Source organism: Lampris incognitus, chromosome 20 (genome assembly GCF_029633865.1).
Source record: "Lampris incognitus isolate fLamInc1 chromosome 20, fLamInc1.hap2, whole genome shotgun sequence".
NCBI classification, from domain to species: domain Eukaryota; kingdom Metazoa; phylum Chordata; class Actinopteri; order Lampriformes; family Lampridae; genus Lampris; species Lampris incognitus.
Genome location: NC_079230.1, coordinates 9,273,057 through 9,299,011, shown reverse-complemented (window position 1 = coordinate 9,299,011; position 25,955 = coordinate 9,273,057). Strand labels below are relative to the sequence as shown.

The following is a 25,955-nucleotide window of genomic DNA, read 5'->3' as shown; positions in this document are numbered from 1 at the left end:
TTTGACTGGAGAGTGGTTCCCCTGAAAAACGTCCCCGGCACGCCCCCTATAGGTTCTCCGCTAACGTCCGGTAAATGTCATTGTGTAGGTTTTCATTACGTCACGGGGACGTTATTGTGGGCGGGCCTGTAATGTCCTCGGGACGTTACAGGGACATTAGGGAAAGAGTCTTCTAGACGTCCCCATGACGTCCCGGGGACATTATTGCGGGACGGCCCTGTAACGTCCCGAGGACATTACAGGGGCGTTAGGGGAAAGTCCTCGAGACGTGCCCGTGGCGTTATTGCGAACGTCCTGTGGACATTACAGGAAAGTTAGGGGAAAGTTTTCTAGACGTCCCCGTGACGTCACGGGGATGTTGTGAACGTCTCACGATAACGTCCCCGTGACGTAATGAAAACCCTACACAATGGTATTTACCGGACGTTCGGAGAGGACCTCTAGGGGGCGTGCTTGGGACGTTTTTGTGTTTGCTGGGTTATCTTTTTTTTTTTTTGTCGTTTTTTTGCCCGAAATGCATTGGTGTTAATGATCTGGTAAAGACAGTGGTCTCGCTGTTAAGCTGTGTAAACAGCAGAGCGGCGGTTTTAGCGTTTTATTGTTCAAATGTTAAGTTTTATTGCTGTAATTTAGCCGCCTTCACACCCGCTGCTGCTTCCACAGGGAGTACATGTGTTTTTGTGTTATTGTGTTTTTGTGTTATTGTGCATCCACAGTTCAGCCAGGCGACTAGAAACGCTGCCTTTGTTTGAAGGTGATCGTGACCAGGTTTGCAATAAAAAGTGTTTTGTATTTACGGCCCAGCTTGCACTCAGTTGTGTCCATGAAACTGTGCCGTGTGTGACTAGTATATCCTCCAGGCCTGACTAGTTTGGCCTGTATGTGAATGGACGTGTGTGTGACAGTGTGGGAATGTGTGTGTTTGTTTATTCTTCTCGTCAGTCGTATGGTTTTTATCGTCTCTCAGTATTGATACCTTCATCTCTTTCTCTACCCAGTCTTGTGCTCCATCTCTCAACTTCCCATTTTCCACATGCGCTCACCTGCTCACAACTTACCACATTTCAGTGGTACCAAGGCCTACTTACATGTTGTGTTGTCAAGGGCTGTGTGTGTATGCATGTGTGTATGTGTGCGTCTGAGTGTGTGTGTGTGTGTGTGTCTAGCTGAGTATGTTTGTGTTTGTCTGAGTGTGTGTATGTGTGTGTCTGAGTGTGGGTGTGTGTCTGGCTGTGCGTGTATGTGAGTGTGTGTGTGTGTGTGTGTCAGTGCGTGTGTGTCTGAGTGTGTGTGTGTATGTCTGAGTGTGTGTGTGTATGTCTGAGTGTGTATATTTTTCTGTCTGAGTCCGTGTGTGCGTGTGCGTGGATGTCTGTGTGTGTGTCTGAGTGTGTGTGTATGTGTGTGTAGCTGAGTGTGTGTGTGTGTGTGTGTCTGAGTGTGTATATGTGTCTGTCTGAGTCCGTGTGTGCGTGTGCGTGGATGTCTGTGTGTGTGTGTGTGTGTGTCTGAGTGTGTGTGTATGTGTGTGTAGCCGAGTGTGTGTGTGTGTCTGAGTGTGTATATATGTGTCTGTCTGAGTCCGTGTGTGCGTGTGCGTGGATGTCTGTGTGTGTGTGTGTGTGTGTGTGTGTGTGTGTGTGTAGCTGAGTATGTGCGTGTGTGTTTGAATGTGTGTGTGTGTCTGAGTGTGTGTGTCTGAGTTTGTGTGTGTATCTGAGTGTGTGTCTGAGTGTTTGTGTGTGTCCGAGTGTGTATCTGAGTATGTGCGTGTGTGTCTGAGTGCGTGCATATGTGCGTGTGTCTGAGTGTATGTGTGCGTGCGTGTGTATGAGTCTGTGTGTGTCTGAATATGTGTATGTGAGTGTGTGCGTGTTTCCTTGTGTCTGGGCGTGTGTGTGTGTGTGTGTGTGTGTGTGTGTGTGTGTGTGTGTGTGTGTTTGTGTTTGTGTTTGTGTGTGTGCGTGTTTCCCTGTGTCTGGGCGTGTTTATGCGTGTGTGCGTGTGTGTGCGTGTGTGCGTGTGTGTTTGTGTTTGCTCCCCAGTCTCTTATCTGCCCTGGGTAAAGTTCACGCTGTAACTCAGCTCGCACGCACACTCGCACGTTCCCTCTCAGCTGTGCCGGCGCATGCATTAGCCGCCACGTTGCCTTGCGACTCGTTGCCCTGTGCACGCTCCTGGTTTGAACAAATGCCCTCTATTGCCCAAGGCGGGGTGCGTCTTCTGTGGCTGCAACACCCCGCGTCACGTCCTGGGACCGACGAGTGTAGACGCCGCTCTTCTCCCGCTGGCCAGGGGGCGTAAAGAGGACGAGGAGGCATCTGAGGTGTAAGCCAGCTCTCCGAGGAAGAGCAGAAATGGTCAGAACAGTTTCAACAGCTAAACGCGCACTTTTCAAGCAATGTGAGATGAAAACCAGCACCGAGAGCCGGATCCTCAGGATCCCTACCCGGACAGCAAGACTACATGCAGGGGTTGGCAGGACCCGGCGTGCACACCGCACGTGCACGTTGATATGAGACTGCGCCATCACCTGTTACCGCGTGTAGTCCATCTCCACCTCTCCAGTTATGCTTTACTGGCGTGGCTGTTTTCATTACTTGAATCCCAGAGCAGGTAGCAGCAAAATAAAGTGGGCTGTTGTAAGGGTTAAAACAATGAACATCTGCCCATAATATTAATGAATGTAACTCGGAATTAAGACAGACTGGAATGTTTTGCATGCGGGATAAACATGTAGGGAGGCTCTGCTCGTGGGGATTTTCTCTCTAAAAGGAGGTGATTAGTCTTTGACACAATCTGTCTGTCGTCTCTGACAAAGGTGGCAGGCATGGGGCTTGGATGGTGCTGCAGCACGCCCGACAGAGGAACGTCCAATTAAAATGAATCACTCTGCATGTTTTAAGCATTTATCTGACGCACCTATTCCACCGCGAGTCAGAGGCGTAGGACAGGTCATACGTCACGAGTTGGCTCATCCGGTTCTCTTTCAACCCTCCCCCTCGTTTGCAATGCAACTTCACTTGCTCCGCTTCTCTCTTTCCACCTCCCCTCTTCGGTCTCTGTCGTCTCTCTCCCTTTCTCCAATCCCTTTTCCGCAACCCCTCTCCCCCCTCTCGCTCTCTCCCTCTCCCTCTCTCCCCCTCTCGCTCTCTCCCCCTCTCCCTCTCCCTTTCCCTCGCTCTCTCCCTCTCTCCCCCTCGCTCTATCTCTCTCCCCCTCGCTCTATCTCTCTCCCTCTCTCCCTCGCTCTATCTCTCTCTCCCTCGCTCTCTCCCTCTCCCTCTCTCCCCCTCGCTCTATCTCTCTCTCCCTCTCTCCCTCGCTCTATCTCTCTCTCCCTCTCTCCCTCGCTCTATATCTCTCTCCCTCTCTCCCCCTCGCTCTCCTTCTCTCTCCCTTTCCCTCTCCCTCTTTCCCTCTCTCGCTCTCCCTATTTCACTCTGTCCCTCTCTCCCTTTCCCTCTCCCCCTCTCTCCCTCTCCCTTTCTCTCCCTCTCTCTCCCTCTCTCTCTCCCTTTCCCTCTCCCGCTTTCCCTCTTCCCTCTCTCGCTCTCTCTATCTCTCGCTCTCCCTATTTCATTCTCTGTCTCTCTCTCTCTCTCGCTCTCCCTCTCTCCCCCTCGCTCTATCTCTCTCTCCCTCGCTCTCTCCCCCTCGCTCTCCCTCCCTCCCCCCTCTCTCTCCCTTTCCCTCTCCCTCTTTCCCTCTCTCGCTCTCCCTATTTCACTCTGTCCCTCTCGCCATTTCCCTCTCTCCCTTTCCCTCTCTCCCTCCCCCCCGCTCTCCCTCCCTCCCCCCTCTCTCCCTCGCTCTCTCCCTTTCCCTCTCCCTCTTTCCATCTTCCCTCTCTCGCTCTCTCTATCTCTCGCTCTCCCTATTTCACTCTCTGTCCCTCTCTCTCGCTCTCTTTCCCTCTCTTCCCCCCCCTCCCCAGCTGCCTGTATATTACATGCCAGCTTTAGTATTTTTGTCATGCACTCACTTTAGTGTTGTCGATGTCACACACAAAGATAGCGGTTATCGGCTCTCCTCTCCTCTCTTGTCTTCTCTCCATCACGTCCCTGCTTATGATGTGTGTGTGTGTGTGTGTGTGTGTGTGTGTGTGTGTGTGTGTGTGTGTGTGTGTGTGTGTGTGTGTGTGTGTGTGTGTGTGTGTGTGTGTGTGTGTGTGTGTGTGTGTGTGTGTGTGTGTGTGTGTGTGTGTGTGTGTGCCTTCCTTACACACAGCAGAGTATGTACACGTGTAGTGGTTCAGAGAGGGTTTGCGGGTGCCCTTGGGAAAGACTCGCGCCCCCCCCCTATCCGCGTTTTGAGTGGATAAGACGGGAAAGCTGTTTAATGAAAGATCAGCCCCTCATTAGTGCGGGGCTGTCAGGACTGAAGTAAGAAAGCACAACAGACCGGGAGGTTCCGTGAAGTCTAGCTTATTAAGTTTGAATCTTAACAGATCCAATTAAATCTGATCAGTCTCACAACTCCCACCGCCTCGCGTCTCTTATGTGAAAGTGTGGTGAATGAATAAATGATCAGTCAGATTCTGCGTGAGGGAGGGGGGGCTGATAGCTATGCCAGGCGCGTGCACAGCCCCGTGTCGCGTCGCGCTGATCCCAGATCAGCTCTGAGCAGTCTGCAGGGCTGGACCACATACGGCTGGCCTCTATAATTAATCTATAGACCGTCAGCACCACCGCCTCCCGGAACCTGAACGCGACTCGGGCATGATACGAGAAAGAAGCGTCCTCATCAGACACACCGACTCAATATTCCACTTTCTTTCTTTCTCTTTACACGTCCTCTAGTCTCCATCTATGGGGAGGGAACGTGGCCAAACTTTGTATTACCAGACTTTGTAATAGCTCATGTGCTGCGATTTGGAAGAGAATAGAATGTAATGGTATATAATAGAGTAGAATAGAATAGAGTGGAATGGAATAGAATGGAATTAAATAGAGTAGAATGGAATGGAAAGGAACAGAACAGAATAGAACTGAGTAGAATAGAATGAAATAGAATAGAATGAAATAGAATACAATACAATGGAATGGAATAGAATAGAATAGAATACTACAATGGAATAGAATAAAACGGAATGGAATAGAACACAACTGAATAGAATAGAATAGAATAAAACGGAATGGAATAGAATACAATGGAACGGAACAGAACAGAATAGAATGGGATGGAATAGAAGGGAATAGAATAGAATAGAGTATTTTCATGTAGTAGCCAGTTTGAAGCCTATCCACAAAAATATGCAAATAAATTATACAAATATGTGACCCTAACAATTATGTTTATAATTATATGTAAATTAGTTATACTACTGCAAGATACGATACAAATATAAAATACACTAGCTATGCGACTGAATGCTAAAGGCTGCTATGACTAATTTACAAAACCAATACACTTTACTAATTACAACTCTTTTAGCCAATATCACGTTGTAAAATCATACTAATTTACTAATGCAACATATAGTAAGACAGTGGCAACCGGGGGTGGGGGGAGGGGGGGTCGGTCCGACCGTCAGCGGCTCTGCGCTGGGGGAGCTCAGGGGCTCATGGGACTGTTGATGTTTGAGTTGACTGTGTTGTGTTTTTGCGTGTTCGGGTGTTCTGTTCATGTTGGGATGTGTTATTGCTCCATCTTCCATCTCTAGCGGGCTCCGTCGTCAACATGTCCAAAAGCCAACGGGTCTGCTCAGGGTCCCGCTTCAGGCCCTGCTGGACCCCGCGCTTCATTCTCCAGCGTGGCGAGCTGGCGTGGGGGAGTGGGCCGAGGGGCAGAGACCTCTTCTCTAACGCGACTCCCGTGCCCCGTACACCGCACGACCCTGGGAGGGCACTTTCATTTTCACAGAACCGACCAGAACCGACAGCAACATACCGAGTCACCCCCCCCCCCGTCTCACAACTGGCGACATCAGTCTAAGTCACGGTCGCCAGGTTAGTCAGTCAGTAACAGTCCTCTACCCAGTCCGAGTGAAACCCCCAAACAGTAACACGTCCCAACATGAACAGAACACCGAACACGCAAAAAATATAACACAATCAACTCCAACATTAACAGTCCCACGAGCCCCTGCGCCCCCCCCCCCCAGCGGGCTCATCCGCGTCATTGCCGTACACCGTCGCAAAGAAGCGCGTCCTCTTCCTGTGATCGCTCCAGTCTGCTTGCCGCGCGTGCTGATGTCCGTGGCGCGCGCTGCCGAGCTTCTACGTGCTGATACCCGGATGAACCCAAAATCGCCTCGGGCAACGTCTCGATTGACAGCCGCCGGGAGACGGTTGCCAGCAAGCGCGTATACATCTCGCGTCGAGTTGCCATGGAAATAGAGCGGTCAGCTAGTTTGCCGGCAGATGGCGACACATTCAAAGCTAAAAGAGGGAGCCGTCAACCGAGTCTCACACGTTTTCGTTAAATACATACGAATTTAATCAAATCCATTTCGTGACTATATACGAAAAGAACGTATCAATATAACGGGCGTCGACTCCCTGGTTCCCGGTTTACGTTGTCCGGCTATAGTTTTCCGGTGGAAACAAACACATGTTTTATTTGGAGTTCGTATGTATTTAACGAAAACGTGTGAGACTCTGTTGCTGGACCACACTGCGACCAGAAGCACAGCATGACGGCCGATCATCTGCCACGATAAACACTGACGGAGTCTTTCACAGGACGCAGCAGATAAACGGCATGAGTTGTTTTTTTAATTCAACACGCGCCGGTCTAACTTTCCTGGGGATCACACGGAGCATCAGAAGGAACTACATGATGTTTGACGTGCACTGGGCGACACAAACCACTTCCGCTATTGTGAATTCAACCAATTCTGTGGTTTAATGTGCCATATATCCCATTTAACGCCCCTTTCAACCCGCACCCGCACCCACACACCTTTTCCTAAGGTCACCACTGTTACCTAGCCAAATGTCCATACTACACCAAGGGGGAAGTATAGCCGCCTTGTTTAGTATGACTAAACAAACAAAACAAACAATAAATGATAGAAAGAAGACCAGATAAAGCCACCTGTGATGACAGTTGCTTTGACTGATTGGCAGCGTCATGTCATCTATAGGTGGGGCACACACACACACATGCGCACACACATGCGCACACACATGCGCGCACACACACACACACACACACACACACACACACACACACACACACACACACACACACACACACACACACACACAAGCCAAACGTTTGTGTCAGTGAATTGGACTCAGACCCAAAACAATGATCAGGGAATGACAATTAATCAGACCGACTTTGCCACTGTGTTTCTAGAAGCAAAACAAACGCCCAGTCTGGGGGGGAAAAAACAATATCTGGTAGTCAGTGGTAAGCGTGCATTCACCTGCCACTGTGGTTAATAGAGAAACGGTGTGTGCATCCTGTCCTGCTGGGACTTGACGAGACAAGGTGTTTAAAAGAGAAACAGAAACTGATTTGAGACTACACCACAGGAGCTGCGGGCTGAGCCCGAAAACACGCATGCACTACGACGAGGGTTAGGGTCTCTCTCGCTCTCCCCCCCCCCCTCCCTCTTTCTGTCTGTCTTTCTTTTTTCACGGGGTTTGGATCCATACTTGCTGTCTCCCAGCCCCGGGAGATAGGGATGAGAGGCATTGGGCGTCAGACCTCAAAAATAGACTACATTAAGCTTTTTTTGTATTTATTTTTACACGAATCAGCGACTGCCCGCACGTGTCCCGTTGTAGAGACACGAGCCACGTTATAACGTCTCGAAACCTGTTGGACGCCGCGCTCGCACGCCGGACGCGGCTTGATTTACGCATTTCCCCCATAGGCCGTGACGGTCCACCTTATCGCGCGGCTCTGATTAATCAGCGCGTCACGTCCTACCCTAGTCCCAAGTCAAACAAGGACACGCCGGATTGGAAATCATGTATTACGACCTTAAAACCTTGCATGGGTAGAGAACACGCCGACGCAGCGGCGTGAAAGAAAAAGAAAAGCGAAAATGAGGCGACTGCGGGAAGCGTCCTAGGAAAACAGATTCCCGTAGACCACCGTGCGTCAGAGAAAGGAGCATATGATGGAAAAATAAACGATGTTTATTTTATTTTTTAAAAAACGTTTTGCCCCCCCCCACACACATTCCTTCACAATTGAAGTGGCGCCCCCTTAACGCTCGTGCGCTCTGCTCGGGCGTCGTCCAATGGGCTTACGTGAGGGATCAGCTGATCGTTTTACGCTGCCATTTTGTCCGGCAGGCAGGCAGGCGGGCGGGCAGTCCGGCAGGCAGGCAGTCCGTACCCGGCGGAGGAAGCCACCGACTCGGCGAGCCTTTTTTTTTTTCTATCGAAACAGCGGGGCTGGACCGTAGATTAAAAGATAAAAAAAAAACAGAATTTAAAAGCCCCTGATGTCGAGGCTGGCACAAAGGACGGCAGTTAGTTGAAATTCAAAACCGTGAAGGGGTAAACCCCCCCCCCCCACACACACACACACAGCGGACTGGAGCTGTCAGACCCGCCGGTTCGGCAACTCGGTCCGCGTCTTCAGTAAGAGGAGTCCGCTGTCAGCTCAGGGAGCTTTGGCCGGCCGGGTCGACTGAGCTAACCCCGCTAGCTCCAACGCTAACGTTAACCACTTCTGGCGTCTCTCTGTCCCCTTTTCCCCCCGTCGTCGTCGTCGTCGTCTTTCACGTCAAAAGGAGCCGCTCCCCGACGGCACCGCCGAGCCGCAGCGTGTTTCTCCGCTCCTCTTCCCGCTATGAGCCGCTCAAACCCCCGCTGACTTGGTCGCTCCGGAGAGCCTCTAGCTTCCCATACTTCGGGAGAGCTTGCTGTGGTCGCTAGCTGCCCGGGGCTAACGTCAGCGAGTCGACGTGGAGGAAACTGGCTTTTCTTTTTTTTTCTCTCCTTTTTTTTTCTCTTCTCCTGGGGGGGGGGGGGGAGGAGATCGCATGTTGACTGCTAATGTTTGCCAAACTATGATATCCTCCGGACTGCACCTATTTTTCAAGCGGACTCTTCCTCTTTCGATGAGCTCCAACGAGACGTCCCGGTAGCCAGCGACAGCGATAGTAGTAGTAACAAACAAAACCGAACCGAACCGAACAAAGGCGCTCAGCTATGTTTATTTGTGGCCAGAAAGTGATTTCCAGTATTTGCAGTTTCTTCTTCTACGGCGGGACTCTTTCCTGGCTCGAGTGCTGCGACGGAAACATTAGCTAACACAAACTAGCTTAGATTAGTGTCGTCGTTGCTTTTTTGGTTTTCTAGCTAGATAGTTTGGTGTGTGTGTGTGTGTGTGTGTGTGTGAAGAAGTCGCTGGCATTTATTTCACTTTCCGGAAAGCGAGAGAGAGGGAGAGAGAGAGCAACGCACCCAATAGCGCTCAGCTGTGGGCTTTATCGTATAAACGAGCTCGGCGTTCCCGTACCTGCGGATTATTGGCCCACCTGTGACCGGACTCTGCACAGGGGTGTGTGTGTGTGTTGTTATTTGTTGCCCCGACACACCTGAATAAGCCAAACCCGAGAGGTGTCTCGTCACCCCCTCCTCCTCCCGTCACCTCCGCTACTTGCCAGGGAAATCACGTCTGCCGTCCCGCGGGGAGCGATCTGTTGATCGCCTCACTATCGGGCTGTTTTAGCTCGAGCGAGGGGGGCGAAAAGGGAGCACAGGATGTCGGGCCAATCCATCACGGATCGGATCGCGGCGGCTCAGCACAGCATGACGGGGTCGAGCATCAGCAAGGCTGTGTGCAAAGCCACAACGCACGAAGTCAGCGGACCCAAGAAGAAGCACCTCGACTGTGAGTATGTGGCCGCGCTGGTAACCGTTGTCGAGCCGCGGGGGGGGGGGGGGGGGGCTTCGGCCGATCGCCGCGTCGAGGCGACGCAAAGCGGCGTTGCTCCGCTCCGGAGCGCGTCAGCCGTGATGCGTTTTAAGGGGGGGGGGTATGCGGGGCACGGTTCGACTGAAGGGGCTTTTTTTTGGATAATAAATTGACGGGCTCTCGCTGCTCACCTCGACACGGCCTGCTGTAGGGAGAATTTGATCGGTGGCAGCGCCGGTGATCGATGCACTATATATGGCCGTTATCATCAGCCATCATTCAGAATCGGGGGAGCTAGGGGGGGGGCATAGAGACAAGGTGATCCCACACGAACCCCTGACGGTCCAGGGGGGAACAGAGGCGCGCAGACTGAACCGGTTCTCTTTTATAATAATCTGTAATCGTGCACAAAACTCTGCAACAAAACATATCAGATAAGCACCTTCTCCCTGAATGCATCATAGTGTAACACGTTTCCCCGGAGCACGCTGGATGGCGGCGGGGGGGGGGGTTGTTGCCAGCTGGCAGAATGTGGAATATAGTATCACATCCGTTTCTCATGTTGACAATGAACTCCCCCCAGAAAGGACGTGCACGACACCTAGCCCCGAACTGTGTATTATCACCTCCTTTGGTTGGTTGACTGACACAATATTTGTGCTTCATAATTTGTGACGTGCTTGTACCCTGTGCAGATTTCGCATTGGTAATGGCGCGTTAATTAGGTCATCGCAGGCCAATAAAGCCCATGAAGCACGAGTCATACTGAAACTGCGACCCTGTTTTGTCAGGGTGGGAATGAAACAGGTGGGGCTCGAATGAACAGGTTTGATTAAAGCGCAAGTTAAAAACGGAGACACTCACTGCAATGTTTACACTTCTGTACAATGGGTTGAAACGAGCCGAGCCTTGCCTCTGGACAAGGACGCGCCATGTTACAGGCCTGAATCGCTTCGTTGTTACTGATTCCAATCAAGTGAGGACTGAGAAGTTGCGTTCATTAGACGTAGGCCAGTGTGTCCGCTGGAGACCTGAGATAAGTGCTTGCTCTATTGTCGTATTGTTTTTTGGTGGAAAGTTGCGAGTGCTCCTCCTCTATCCAGAGGAATCGATTTCAGCAGTTGCTGAAGTGCACAGCTCACCAGTATCACCTGTAAATCCACCAACCAACTCTGATAAAGGAGGGATGGGACCAGAGGGGGGGGGGGTTAAATCTACTTTTGACAAAACCGTGAGAGACAAAAAAGTAAGGAAGATGAAACAATTAATGGTGATGGTAACAAAGCTGCTTTACGTTTGACAACTTACGTGAGTATAATCCATCCATCCATTATCCGAATTCCGGTTGTGGAATACTGCAGCCTATCCCGGCAGTCATTGGGCGGCAGGCGCGGAGACACCCCGAACAGGCCGCCGGTCCATACCAGAATTTATATGGGTGTAATGACGATAATGAATAAAGAGAAAGCAGGGGGAATGTTTCAAAATGTCATAAAAATAGTCTTAATTGCGTAGCAACAATTACCAGAATCCCCTCCCAGCTCTCAGCACCTGCTTTTCATGCAGCGTTGTCCAAGTGCTCAGCTCCAGCACTAGCAATTTTTGGAAGAGGTCTTGGGTGGATGCACATCCTTATTCGACATGTGTTCAGTAGACATGAGGCTGACATGATCACATTTCACTTGAGCATTGCAAGAAGTTAATAGTAGACTTCAGATTTACGTTATTAATCCCCATGGGGAAATTCGTCGTCTGCGTTTAACCCTTCCTAGCCGTGTAGCTGGGAGAAGCAGGCAGCCGCCGTGCAGCACCCGGGGATCAACGCCAGTTCTTTTTGCCATACCTCGGTCGGGGGCAGGACAGGAGTATTAACCCTGCCGTGCTTGTCTTTGATGGTGGGAAGAAACCGGATCACCCGGAAGAAACCCACACAGACACAGGGAGAACATGCAAACTCCACACAGAAAGGACCTGGGACGGCCCAGTGTTCGAACCCAGGACCTTCTTGCTGTGAGGCAACAGTGCTAACCACTGGGCCACTGTGCTGCTGCCCTTAGGAGGAAGATGGTCTGATCCATCCGAAAGGGGGACACAGGGTGGGGTGGGACCTGAAAGGTTCATTTTTATGGTGCACTTGAAGTTGGTGCGCTTGAAATTGTTAAATGTTTTTCATAATTTGATCTCCTTTTTGAACCTTTTGAGCCTTGCTGAATACATTTTAAATGAGTGGATGAGTTCCTTTCCAACTTTTTTCCATTCACGTCTTAAAAAAGCCTCTAGGCTAAAATGCACATGCTACTTCATGTTAAAAATTGGTCAGATCACATTGCTCCCTAGTCATCAATGTCTGCTGCAATCGCAACAGTGTTATCTTTGTTAAATGTGAACCAGCAACCCTTTTTCTTGACGAATGAGGCTAAATTGGCATTCACCTACAATTTTGAAACTGCGGAGAAAAAGGATGAACCTCTTTTTCATAGTTTTCATCACTGCTTCACAAAACTTTGCTGACGTTAAACCGCCAGTCATTTTCGGTCGTCGTTCCTTCGTGAACTTGCCCAGACCTTATCAGCCAATACAGAGTCTAGCTTAATCATTGCAGGCTATTGATTTCTTTGTGAGAGCAATGGCCACAATGCTGCAGGGGGAATGGCCCGGTGTGTGTCTGTGTGGGAGGGGTGAGGGGGGAATCACATGAAGGCTTGTTTGTTCATGTATTGTAACTGGAAGGTAGAGGCATACTGTAGGTCTGGGGAGTTCATCGCAGAGTTCATATCATTGGGGTGAGGGTCAGACAAATGGGAACGCAGGCAGACAGCGAGCAGGGAGTGCAGGGAGGCAGTTGAGTAGTTGAAGCCAGGTGGTTGGTCAGTCCGTCCGTCCGTCTGTCAGTCAGTCAGTCAGTCGCTCAGGCAGGAGTGCAACTTATCAGTAAGTCACACTGTCAGCCTGCCAAACAGCCAGGTCAGATACATGCAGCCAGCTAACAAGCCCATCAGTCAGCCAGCGAATTAGGTGGGAGCAAAATCCCGAACCAAGGGTCAGTTCACTTGATGCCAGGCTATTGGTAAAGACATGGAGAGCAGGGTTAAGCTGTGTGATTGAACCCCCATCCGTTTATTTATATTTGTCTTTTGTTTCCACCCCTGCCCCCACCCACTTCACTTTATCCTTTTATCTCTCACTTAGCGGCTTGCCTTCGACGCCGACTCGCCGCAAACAGCCGTGGCTGTTTGACAGCTGTACACTATGAATGATGTCACCAATGTGAATTTGCATGTAGACCCAATAGGCGAGTAACCATCAGGGAAGCGCTTCAGTGGTGTCAGCTTGCTGCCGCCACTCGGGCTGCAGTTAGCAGAACCGCCTTGACATTCACGCACCACCGGAGAAAATAAATGCCCCTTCTTTTTTTTTTTGAAGCCATTTGGTATCATTATCTGGACTGTCCGCCCCCATTACTCCTGGCTTGGCACCCCTGCCCTCCCCCAACACACACACACACACACACACACACACACGCACACAAAATCAGTCTTCAAGTCCATAGTTCAGGTGATTCATATCGGTTCTGAAACAACCAATCGAGTTGTCATTTGCCAGGAAATTAACCGATTATGATTTTGGCAGTCGATTTGTCATTCAACTTATGTATCGGGTTAAAGCACCAAATAATTGCTGGTGACAGCGTCACAAATGCCAAGATTTACTTGTCTTTTCTCTGATTTCTATCAACTATAGAGTTTGTTCAGCTGCTGGTCAGACTAAGTAATCCGTTTTAAGACATGACTTTGAGCCCCGGCCACATGTGACAACAATTTGTCAATATTTTTTACAGCTTAAACAATTTATTAAAAAATAAAAATGGGTTAATTAGTTGTAAAAATAACTTGGATGCCTTGCATTTGTCAGATAGGCGTATGGAGGAAGGTTGTGAGGTGAGGTTTTGATGTTTTTGTGTGTGTAATATTTTTCTGTGCATGCCACCGAGCTCATAATTTTTTAATTTTTTTCAAAACACAGTCATCAATAAGCAGACACCTGTTCATCTACACTACACTACATGCATGCACAGAAGGGGTCGTCTTTGACCACCCGCTTAGATGTTGGAGCGCTGATTTGTTTCACCATCTCTTAGCTGTTGGGGAGAAGTTGTGACATTTCAACCTTAAGACTGACGCGCTACCTCCCCGCGCTCTGTTTTCATGCCAGCAAACCCGCCGCAAGATGACTGGTTCATGTCAGATGGTGTTTCTTGACAAGGGAGGGTGCATGTCGAAATCAGCAGTGACAGTAAAACTTGCAACCAAGTTTTTTTTGTTGTTGTGTTTCTCAAGGCCTTTGATCGAGAGCAAGAAGGGAAGGTTTGAGTATGGGAAAACCTGGCATGTAGGGGGATTACACCACAGCTACAAGGCGTGGGGTTGAACTTGTAGGCCTGCCGACGTGTCCTTGGACAGTTCACTGAATGTCTCCCCACTAGGGTTGTAACAGTGCACAAAAATCACGGTTCGGTAGGTACCTCGATTTTGAATTCATGGCTCGGTACATTTTCGGTACAGCAGTGGGGAAAAGAAACAAAACGTAAAATTGCTTCTATTTTTTATTTATTAAACGGTCATTTACTGGAAAAATTATGGCTCTGGCTTTCTTAAATAAATCAAGAACAAAGTCTGTCAATACTACTGCAACCAGCTGCAACCTGCTAATAAAAAAGTAAAAAGTAAATCAAAATAAAAATTCTCTCAAATAATAATATAGTAAAATTAAGGTGCAGCATTTAGAAAATTAACTGTACTTGAATTGTAATTGTATTCACATTAGTAGCTTTCAGCTTCTCATTAGGACTGTGCAAAATGAATGTTCTCTCAAATAAATAAAAAAAATATCTTAAATAAATCTCCATTAAGGTGCATCATTTAGAGAGTTAATTGTACTTGAGCCGTCCTATATTTGTATTCACATTAGCAGCTTTTCAGTTTCACATTGGGACTGTGCATAAGACCCAGCTTGTGCTGAGCTTCGTTGTATTTTCCTGTTTTTCTTTTCAGAAAAGTTAGCCTGTCTGCGTTGTTTGCAGAAAGGGCAGACCTGCCGGCACTAAGCTGTGGTTTATCTGTGTTTGCCATAACTACGAGGCTGCGCTAAGTTACCTGCAGTCTCTCTGTGGCGTGGGTGTGTCTGCGTGCATGTTTAGCGGATGGCTGAATGTACAACATCCGGCCCATCGCAGAACTCACCGGGAGGAAAACTCGAATATGTGTACCGTTAATGCCCCTGCTACCCACCTGACCCTGACCTCTGACCGTCAGGTGGAGGGAGGCGAGCCAAATGACACATTTCCTGTGGGGAGAGATGTTGTGGCACATTTTCTTAAAATAACAGTCAAACCTTGATGGTCATGGTGTTGCGATAATCACACGGGGGCGTCCTGTTGCCAGGGAACAGGTGAACACTTATTTGCCCCTTTTTTCTCACTCATGCCAAGCACTCACCTAAGGATTTTAGCCAGGATTTTCGAGTCCCTGACAGATTTTCTGGGTTTAAGGGAAATAATAAAGAAATCTGTTTGCACCCGTTGCTGACAGCCGTGTAATGTGAGATGGACAAAGACTTTGTGATTCAGCATCGAAGTGGTCCAGGGCTTGCATGATTATCACATTTCATTGATTTTATATTGAACTGTGCAATGATGGTAGGCTGCATGGCAATGATGCATCATTCCACGCAAAGCTGTCCACAGCCAATACTGTAATGTGTGATCCCCTGTAATTATCTATCTTATAGTAGTGTGTGCACTTCCAATAGTGTGGAAAAGAAGGTTGTTAAAGTTGTGTGATGCTGTCTGTTGCTAGGATTTTGAAAATCCTTTGGTGGGTGCTCGGCATTAGTAACCTGTTGCTAAGCACTTACAAACACACCAGAGAATGTAAACTCCTCTCCTTCATCACAACTTTAGACCTCATCCTCATTCTGCTTGTCTGAGCAGTGCATTTTGGCATCAGTCTTTTTGAGACTCTGGAAATCGAGTGCTTCTCTGCGAGCCTCCCAGACATTGCAAAGCTTTGCAGCAATCTTAACTTTCACTGTTGTTTTTTGCAGCTACTAGAATTTTCAATCACGGGGGGCGTCCAACGTAGCGGTCTATTCCGATGCCTACCAACACGGGGATCGCCAGTTCGAATCCCCGTGTTACTTCCGGCTTGGACAGGCGTCCCTACAGACACAATTGGCCGTGTCTGCAGGTAGGAAGCCGGATGTGGGTATGTGTCCTGGTCGCTGCACTAGTGCCTCCCCTGGTCGGTCGGGGGGCGCCTGTTTGAGGGGGAGGAGGGGGAACTGGGGGGAATAGTGTGATCCTCCCACGTGCTACGACTCCCTGGCGAAACTCCTCACTGTCAGGTGAAAAGAAGCGGCCGGCGACTCCACATGTAGGTGTGTGGTAGTCTGCAGCTGGAGCAGGGACCAGGACGGCTCGGAATAGTGGGGTAATTGGACTGGTACAGTTGGGGAGAGAAAAAAAAAAAGGGGGGGGTTTTCAATCACAACAATCTCCAAAAGATGGTTGTGTATGGGCCCTAAAGTGAGCAGTAAAACAGAAAACACCAGCTGCAAGTCAAGATTGATGAGCATTAGGTCAGCATTAAGTCATAATCTCTCCCTCCAGATAGGCTTATTTTGACAGATGTAGGTATGTACATATACATACACATGCATATAGTACACATACTATATGTGTGTATGCATTGCACAGCACTGCAGTTGTAATGCTTTTGTAATGCTGTTGTAAAGTCTCTCTGGAGCCGTGGACTTGGCTATTTCAGTAAGCCGTGCTGTTGTAACATTTCCAGGTGTTTTCTAGAAACTTGCAGCCAAGGCACATCAGTGAAAGTCAACATGTTCTGCCATTTAGACTGGCTGACTAAGCCGCGGGCCTGCATAGCTTTTGATAGTATGTTGCGGGACCCTCTGTCCATTTTTAGTCAAACCGTAAAACTAGGTTATGCTTACGTGACGAATTGATGTGTTGCTAGAACGGATCTCTGCACTACCACTCTTGACTGGTTTTCTGTGGTTTAGAGACTCCGTGTCTGTGTGTGTCTGAGCATGTGTTGTCTGTCCACGTTTTTCTGTACAGCTGTGAATTTGAGTGTCTGTCTCTGTGTCTGCGTTTTTTCAAAGAATGCTCGTGCTTGTTTTCTGTGTGTTTTAGAAGGTTTGTGTTTTGTTGGTTGCTCACGTCCTCCGTATCGAGCCGGGGCCCATTCTGGCTGCAGGGCAGATTTTCAGGTACAGTGTTTACGGGTCACCTTGGTTTTCTGCTAATGTGCACATTTGCATGCCATGTCGAATGCAGTTAGTATAAATGTGCCTTAGGTACATCCCTCCCATACCGAATGGTAGGAGATTCACATTACGAAGTCGCTGGACAAGTCGGTATCGCAGATATAGCCAGGAGTGTGTGTCATGTTAAGTGCAACTAGTATAAGTGCACAATGGGTGGATCACCAACATGGACACCGGTAATGGTGGTAGAGGAATCTGCATGCACTCACGATTGTGCATGCATGAGTGCGTTTGTGCAGCAGCGTGGGAATAGGTGCGGACATTAGTGTGTTTGAGTACCATGTTTACATGTGTGGCGGTGTCTGTGATAGCATGTCATTGGTGCTGGTGTGTCTGTACTAGTGTTACTTGAGAAATAATGTCACTAACTCGGGGGGCCTGCTGAAGGGAGCATGCTAGCATTTAATGGCTGTTGCAAGTTTGGGCCAATGCATTACAGTCTATTGCACGCCACTGCATAACCAAGGCTGTGGCGCTGTGGACAAGACAGGGACACAACCTTTTATTTTATTTTTTTCTATCTTTACCACATGTTATTCACACCACATGGCTGCCATTCATTTCTGAGGGAAATTCCACAAACCCTTGAAAATTTTCTCTCTCTCTCTCTTGCTCTTCGTCGCATTCACACTTATATCATCAGCATATTAAATGCTTTTTTTTTTCTGCAGCCACAGTTTTATATTACGGGAAGGGTTCACAGCATTTTGCACATTTCAAATGGGCTTTAAGGGCATTTAAGGACCCTAACGGCTCTCCTGTGGATCTCGAATGATCACGGGTATGGCTTACGATTGACTGGGTGGGGATGTCTCCTGTCTTTGGTGGTTGGTAGGTGAGGACGGCGCTATGCAAACAGCTTGGGAAACCCCTCCCTGCCTGCATAGCAGAGATAGGCCCGGTGTGAGCCAGCAGGGAGTGGAGAAAAAGGCTTACTGCTGACTGTCTGAAGATGTCTGTTTCAAGTGGGACCCCAAGGGAACACACGGGCGTGTGGCGTGTGTGTATATGTGTGTGTGTGAGTGTGTGATAGTTGAGTTGGCAAGCGAAAAAGTAAAGACAGTGTGTGTGTGTGCTTGTGTATGCACATGTGTGTATTTTCTATATATATATATATATATACAGAGAGAGAGAGAGAGAGAGAGAGAGAGAGAGAGTAGGTTAAAAGAGTGTGTGAGGGAGACAGTGAGTGAGTAAGTGGGATAGTGTGTGTGGATTAAAGGGAGGAAGAGAGTGTGAGAGAGAGACAATAGGGAGAAGTGGTGAGGTGTCTGGTCTCTGGTGAGAGTGCTTCAGTCTGAGTGTGTCTGTCAGAGTGTCTGTGAGTGTGTGCTATGGAACATTCAGTTCCTCTGTTATCCTCCTGTGCTGGTGTTGGGTTATTTTTAGCCACCTTTTCTCACAGCCTTTGGCTGGGTTCATCAGCTTGTTTCTCTCCACCTGCGTGTGTGTGTGCGTGTGTGTGTGTGTGTGTGTGTGTCTGCCAGTCTCTGTTGGTGTCCCTCGGTTTCAGTCAGAGACCGGCCGACATTCCATCAGGACACACACACGTGACAGAGAGTCTCAGACTTCAATCCTATTCACTTGACAAGATTTCCAGAATCCCCCATGAAAAGCAGTGCAGTTTGAGAGGGACCTAAAGTCTGTATGTATGTGTGTGTGTGTGTGTGCGTGCCTGAGAGTGACTGAGACACAAAGGCGAGGAAAAATGGCTCTCTTAAAAATCTCAAAGGGAGAATGAACATTATAGAGCCACAGCCTGACTATTTATAGACTCACCTCTGCTGTCTCCTCTCTCTCCCCTTCCCTTTTTCCTTGCGCCACCATTCTACCCCCCCCCCCGTTCCTGTCACAAGCAGTCATTCCTCTCCTCTCACCCCCGTCCCTGCCACACACACTTTCTTCCTCTTTCCTCTCATCCTCGAGAGGATTCTGAAACGGGGGGGGGGGGTGTCCTGGAGGTGAGCAGGCAGGTAGGAAGGAGTGAAGGGGGAGATGGAGTAAGGAGCTTTTTTTGGAAGGTGATCCCCCGTCCACAGTCGGTAACCCATAGGAAGAGACAGACAGAGATTACTGATATCTGCCAGGCCAGGGCGCTAATACTGTCACGCTAATCTTCGCCAGATTGGGGCATTACTTGACCACTTGGGGTGTGTGTGTGTGTGTGTGTGTGTGTGTGTGTGTGTGTGTGTGTGTGTGTGTGTGTGTGTGTGTGTGTGTGTGTGTGTGTGTGTGTGTGTGTGTGTGTGTGTGTGTGTGTGTGTGTGTGTGTGTGTGTGTGTGTGTGTGTGTGTGTGTGTGTGTGTGTGTGTGTGTGTGTGTGTTTTTGATTTGTGTGTGTGCGTGTGTGAGCGAGCCCTCTTGTTACACAGCATTATCATGCTAATCTAAAAGCCTCCCCAGAAGAGAGGTTTTCAAAGCAGTGACATCTCCAGATGACTACACTGCATCGTACACATGGACTTCCTGGCATGAAATGTGTGGATCGAATTTCAGACGATGCTTGCCCTGTCCCTGTGTGTGCCCGTTCTCATGTGGGAGGTGAGAGCCCTGCCCCTGGAGCTTTTTAGGATTCAGTGACTTGCTCACAGGCCACCCAGCAGGGCGTACGCTTACCGAATGCAGGGGCTTGACTCACAATCCTCCGGGTTGAGGATTGTCTCCCCCTAGCCCTCGATGTGCAGTGAGTGAGTATTCCCGAAATGTACTTGGCTGCCTGACTGCTATAAATACACACACCTCAAAGGAATTACTAGTGACGTGTGTTGGATGTCTCATTAGAGCTATTTCTGCAATAGCCTAATTCTTCCCTTTTTTTTTTGGTGGCAGAAACATTAATTACATCACATGGATGCTCAAAAATAACTGGGGAGACATTTTGATTTTCAGCTGTATGTCCCCTGCGCATCTTCCACCCATAATTCATCAAAGAATAAACAACATTCAGAACAAACGCATCATGTGGCTAAGAGGAAACGGCTAAAAGGTCAATTGGGGAATTGCTTCAAATGCAGTCGGGTTGATGTGACCGGTACCAGAAATCGTGTAGGATAAATGCCTCTGCTTGGATGGGGTTGTCGGAGTCGTTTTGTTTTGTTGCTGTTACTCCCACTAGGATGACAGTCTTGCAGTAATCACACACCGTTGTTCTTCTTCGCTGGATTGGAGCTACTGAAAAGGCCCCCTCCCCATGTTAAACTAATCCCTTCAGAACAGGACTCAGGAGTTGAGTGCAAATTTTCTTTTAGTTTCTTGACAGGGCGGCTGCTGGTGCCTACCTTTTAAATGTACTCCAGTGGGAGCCCTCTATAGGTTTTGGGCATTTCCCATGCCCCCACCCCAACAGCCAGCCATTGCTGCCACTTTTTAATTGATCATGGCAGTGTATGTCTCTTATGGAAGAAACCGAGATCCATGAAAGGTGAGGAAAGCAAGGATGAGGAGAGGGAACAGAGAGAGGAGGTACAGAGGAGGAAGAGGAGTGGGGTGAACGAAGGAACGGTAGGAGAGGCTAGGACAGGACAGTCAGGGTTGGATTAGGAATGCATAAAGTGGGGAAAAACAGGGACCTCATAAAAAAAATAAAGCATACTTTTGTGCCAAAATAGATGGAAAAACACGGTAAGATCACATCAGAGAGAGATGGAGACAGTGACGGTAAAAGAAAGAGTAAGACAGGCGGAAAGAAAGGGAGAGAGACAGGCTAAGGCACATGTAGAGAGGAAGAAGGAGCTCTCTGAGAAGTTACTTCGCAGACCAGAAGGAAAGAGCAAGGAGATAAAAGAGGAATAAGAGTACTGTTCGAAGGTGGGAGTTAAAGAGGGATGAGAAGAAGAGAGGACACAGTTAAAAGAAAAAATATCACCCAGGCCATGTGTTCTCTTTCTCTCTCTCTCTCTCTCTCTCTCTCTCTCTCTCTCTCTTTGCCTTGCTTCTTAGCCTACTCAATTTACATATTCATCTGTATACTATTTTATCTATTTTTCTCTGTAGTAGGGCTGGGCAATATATGGATATTATGAGGATTTTGTGCGATAAGTCTAGATTTCATCTGGGATTTTGGATAATGTAATATATTTATGACATATAAGTGTTGTCTATTCCTGGTTTTAAAGACGTTATTACAGTAAAGAGATGCAATTTTCTGAGCTTATTAGACTGTTCTAGCTGTTATATTATTTGTCTACCTGTTTGGACATCATATCCACATTACTAATGAGTGTTTGTCCGGGTAGCGTAGCGGTCTGTTCCGTTGCCTATGAACACGGGGATTACCGGTTCGAATCCCCGTGTTACCTCCGGCTTGGTCGGGCGTTCCTACAGGCACAATTAGCCGTGTCTGCCGGGGGGGAGCCAGATGTGGGTATGTGTCCTGGTCGCTGCACTAGCGCCTCCTCCGGTTGTGTCAGGGTGCCTGTTCAGGGGGAAGGGGGTACTGGGGGGAATAGCGGAATCCTCCAATGTTCTACATCCCTCTGGCGAAACTCCTCACTGTCAGGTGAAAAGAAGCGGCTGGCGACTCCACATGTATGGGAGGAGGCATGTGGTAGTCTGCAGCCCTCTCCGGCTTGGCAGAGGGGGTGGAGCAGCGACTGGGACGGCTCAGAAGAGTGGGGTAATTGGCTGGGTACAATTGGAGTGAAAAGGGGGGGGGGTTCAGTGTGTAAATATTTTGTGAGTGCACTAATAGTCATCTCTACAGTATCATCAAAATATGGATTTTGAGCTATTTGGTCAAAAATCCATCCATCCATCCGTTATCTTAAACGCTTATCCTGCTCTTAGGGTCGTGGGGATGCTGGAGCCTATTCCAGCAGTCATTGGGCGGCAGGTGGGGAGACGCCATGGACAGGCCACCAGGCCATCACAGGGCCGACACACATGCACACACACACAAACCCATTCATTCCTAGGGACAGTTTAGTACGGCCAATTCACCTGACTTACATGTCTTTGGACTGTGGGAGGAAACCGGAGCCCCCGGAGGAAACCCATTCAGACACGGGGAGAACATGCAAACTCCACACAGAGGACAACCTGGGATGACCCACCAAGGTTGGACCACTCCGGGGCTCGAACCCAGGACCTTCTTGCTGTGAGGCGACCATGCTAACAACTGCGCCACCGTGCCACCCTTGGTCAAAAATATCGTGATATTTGATTTTGCCCATACTGCCCAGCCCTACTATGTAGAATTCTCTCACTCAGTCTCTGCTTTCACTCAGCCCATCAATCGCTGCGGTTACATGGACAACATGTCTTCAACCCGACTGAAGTTATTCTGATTAGAGATTCCAACTTCATTTTCGCTTTCTGTTTATTAGCAACCCGGCTACTGTCCAAAGCAAGAAACAACTGTAAGAATCCCAGTTTGAACTAGAAACGCCGATCTCAGTGCTCCGATAAAGGCAGAGTAAAACATTCGGTAGTATTAATAAGAAGGCAGGTTGTGTTACTTACTGATCCAGTAGAAAGAATGCCAACTGAGTTTTGGTTTGGAACCCTCTCAAGTCCTGGATGTTGTATTGAATGCTGCTTCCCTATCGACCTCGGTTTCCCCCTAGCCACTGTTCGATACAGCACTGGGACTTGATTAACCTTAACCTTAGCCCAAAGTCAACATAACTCTAAGCTAAACCTAACGCTTACCTTAACCTAATCGTAACTGATAGCTTACCTGTTTCCATGTGAACACTTTTGTTTGACTAAGGGGAAACATCTGTATGGGGAAACAGAGTTTGATACAACCAGCTCGCTCCATTGAGCGAATGCCCGTCCAAGGTTCACTCTTGTTATACCTCTGTTTATATCACTCCCCCGCTTCACCTTCTTTGCCTCTTCTTTGCCTCCTCCTTCAACGGCATTCTTTTTCTCTTGCTGAGTAGTTTCCACTGTCACTTCGGTTGTTCCACCGCCCGCCATTTCCGGTACTGAGCATGGCTACTGATGGCTACTAGGGAAAACAAAAGCACTGTCCTCTCCCTATTTATTTTTATTGATTTTTGTGCCGAAAATCCACGCTCACACTGAGCGGACTCCGCCTAGGAATTGTGGGAATTGATGTTGGATGTTATAGAGTCTACACAGCCGGAGACATGATTTTTAATCGCACAGTAGACTACAGCTACCAAGTTGAATAGCGATGCCCCTTCACCTCCCACACAAACTCTCACTTCACACAAACAAGCGGCTCTGTCTCACACAAAACTGTATCGCAGGAGTGCGACTGCGGTAAATTCATTCATCGCAGGGATTGATTTTTTTTTCCTGTTGCACGTGCTGCATGTACAGCCCTGTACAGTATCTTTCTTTTACTCTCTTGCAAATCCTTACTTGCTTAATTGGTCTTACTAACTACCAGCCCTTTAACTGTTAGAATACTTGTGAAATGTGAAAGAATAAAATTATGCATTTGCTCTTCTCCGTTTAACTGTTGATCTTTATTGAACCCTCTGCATCTCGGTTCATGGATAAGTGCTACTAGAGTGAGTTCATCCCGTTTGCACACATACTCACTTCCCCCATCATTAGTTCTCAGTATAGTGGTACCAGCTCACACAATAATGTCTCGGTACCAGGAAGTATCTGGTCTGGGCCAATGAGAGGTTGGGGAGGTTGACTGTAGGCCAATAACAATGGATTTCTGAGGAGAGGAACAGAGGAGGTTCCTGTGGCGAGTGAGATCACCTCTTATACTTGGCAGTCTATCCCCCCCACCCCCTGAATGTGTATGTGTGTGTGTGTGCGCGCGTGTCTCTGTCTGTGTTAAGATTTGTTTTTGTAGCTGTTTTGTACTAGCATGAAACAGCACTTTTCTGTCTCGGACAGTTGAAGCTGAGCTCTATCCATTTCCTCCTGTATGTCTGTTGATTTGCCTATCGGTCAACCTGTTGTTCTCTATTTGCAGTTCCTTCAAACAGTATTCAGTCCCCTTGAAGTTTTCTGCGTCTGATTTTGCAGTCTGAAATTCAAAATCGATTAAACTTGAATCAGAGCTATCTCATTTAAATAAGTCTTCGCTGCATCAGCACTTGGCAGAGGAATCTCTGGCGGCACTTAGAATTTAGACTTGTAATTTGGATACATCTGGATCTGTTTGGCACATCTGGGTTTTGTCATTTTTCTTCAATTCAGCCCGTCATTACATAGTTTTTTTATGTGGGATGCAAGTGTGGGCTTAAGCCAGGAAGCTCAACGGTTTTCACACTCTTGTGCTGATTCCGCGCCATTGTTGATTTGGCTGTCTTGCTTTGGCTCGTCGTCCTATTGAAACATAAACCGTTCCCCTGATTTTGAATTCTTTGGCAAATTGAGGCCGGTTCGCCTTAAAAATGTGTCTGAATCTGGCTCCGTCCCCCTTTTCCCTCCATCCCTACAATTTTCTTTGTCCCTGCCGCTGAATAAAGGCACCACAACCATGACGCTGCCACCGCCATGTTTCTTGGTTTTGGACGGCATTAGGTGGATGATGATTTGTGCCGTTTCTGCAAAGTGTCAGGTGGAAGGGACAGCCTGAGGACATTTAAAGGGATTCGGCTGTGCCTCACTTCATTTAAAGGTTAACAGGGTTATTGAGTGCATATCATTGGTTAAAACATTTTATAGCATGGTCACAAAGAATCCTGGTTTCTGATTGGCTGGAGACGGTGCATTAAAAACTGTATAATGCACACCTAGTTAAGCTACAGTTGATTGACTGTCCTAAACTCCTGCGCTGGCCACAGTTTCGCTATGTAACCATAGCAACATGCTGAGTCGGTAGCAAGCCCGTTCTATAGGGATGGGTGTGGTTAAGATTTGAATGGTACTGTTAGTCTTGCCGATACTGCTTCATCCAGGACTTTAATGGTACTGTATTTGATGGACTTTCAGTCTAGATGTTTCGATAGATCGCTTGTGTTTCCGCCCCGACATGCAAAAGACTTGTTGCATTTGTGGCAATGAGCACTGTCAACATCGGCTCTAGTGAAGGGCGGCACAGTGGCGCAGTGGTTAGCACGTTTGCCTCACAGCAAGAAAGTACTGGGTTCGAACCCCCCCCCAGGGTTGTCCAACCTTGGGGGTCATGCCAGGTCGTCCTCTGTGTGGCGTTTGCATATTCTCCTCATGTCTGCGGGGGTTTCCCCCAGGTGCTCCAGCTTCCTCCCCCGGTCCAAAGACATGTAGGCCAGGTGAATCAGCCGTACTAAATTGTCCGTAGGTGTGAATGTGTCGGCCCTGTGATGGACTGGCAGCCTGTCCAGGATGTCTCCGCGCCTGCTGCCCAATGACTGCTGGGATAGGCTCCAGCTTTCCACGACCCGAACTTGGATAAGCGGCTGGGATAGTGGATGGATAGACTCTAGTAAAGTATAATTTTGACCATTTAGTTCTCTCTATGCCATTGTCATTAAGAGCTCTGTGTGTGTGTGTATTTGTGTGTGTGTTGGGGGTGGGGTGGGAATAGTGAAAAAGCATCATAAATGTCTCAGTCTTATTGTAAACTGGAAACGGAGTTGGTGAGATAAAAGGCGAAAGATGACATTTTTATAGCCTAAATAAACAGGACATTTATTTTCTTAATTTCTCCAATACCGATGGCAGAACCGTTAACGTTGGAGCTTATCAATACTTTGGTCTTTAATAATTTAGCACCGGCACCCGTTTAATACCGGGTTTGGGTACCAATTCCTGCCGGTAAACATCAGAGCTTTAGCTCGGCGGCTAACTTTTACCTCCGCATCGAATGTACAAATCCTTTAACACACAATTTATGGATTCTCCCGTACATAATCCAT

The 25,955-nt window shown here is 48.3% G+C and overlaps 1 protein-coding gene across 4 annotated transcripts in view; it reads left to right on the top strand.

Moving 5' to 3' along the window:
- Positions 1 to 8,937: 8,937 nt before the first annotated feature.
- Positions 8,938 to 25,955, top strand: part of si:ch211-200p22.4 (phosphatidylinositol-binding clathrin assembly protein) — a 108,695-nt gene continuing 91,677 nt past the window's right edge. For 3 of the 4 annotated variants that reach the window (XM_056299945.1, XM_056299947.1, XM_056299944.1), the window contains exon 1: positions 8,938 to 9,807. In XM_056299945.1, coding sequence (XP_056155920.1) covers positions 9,678 to 9,807 — 130 coding nt within the window. In that variant the 5' untranslated portion in view covers positions 8,938 to 9,677. The remainder of the gene's footprint in view (positions 9,808 to 25,955) is intronic. The other variant, XM_056299948.1, reaches the window with a different exon arrangement.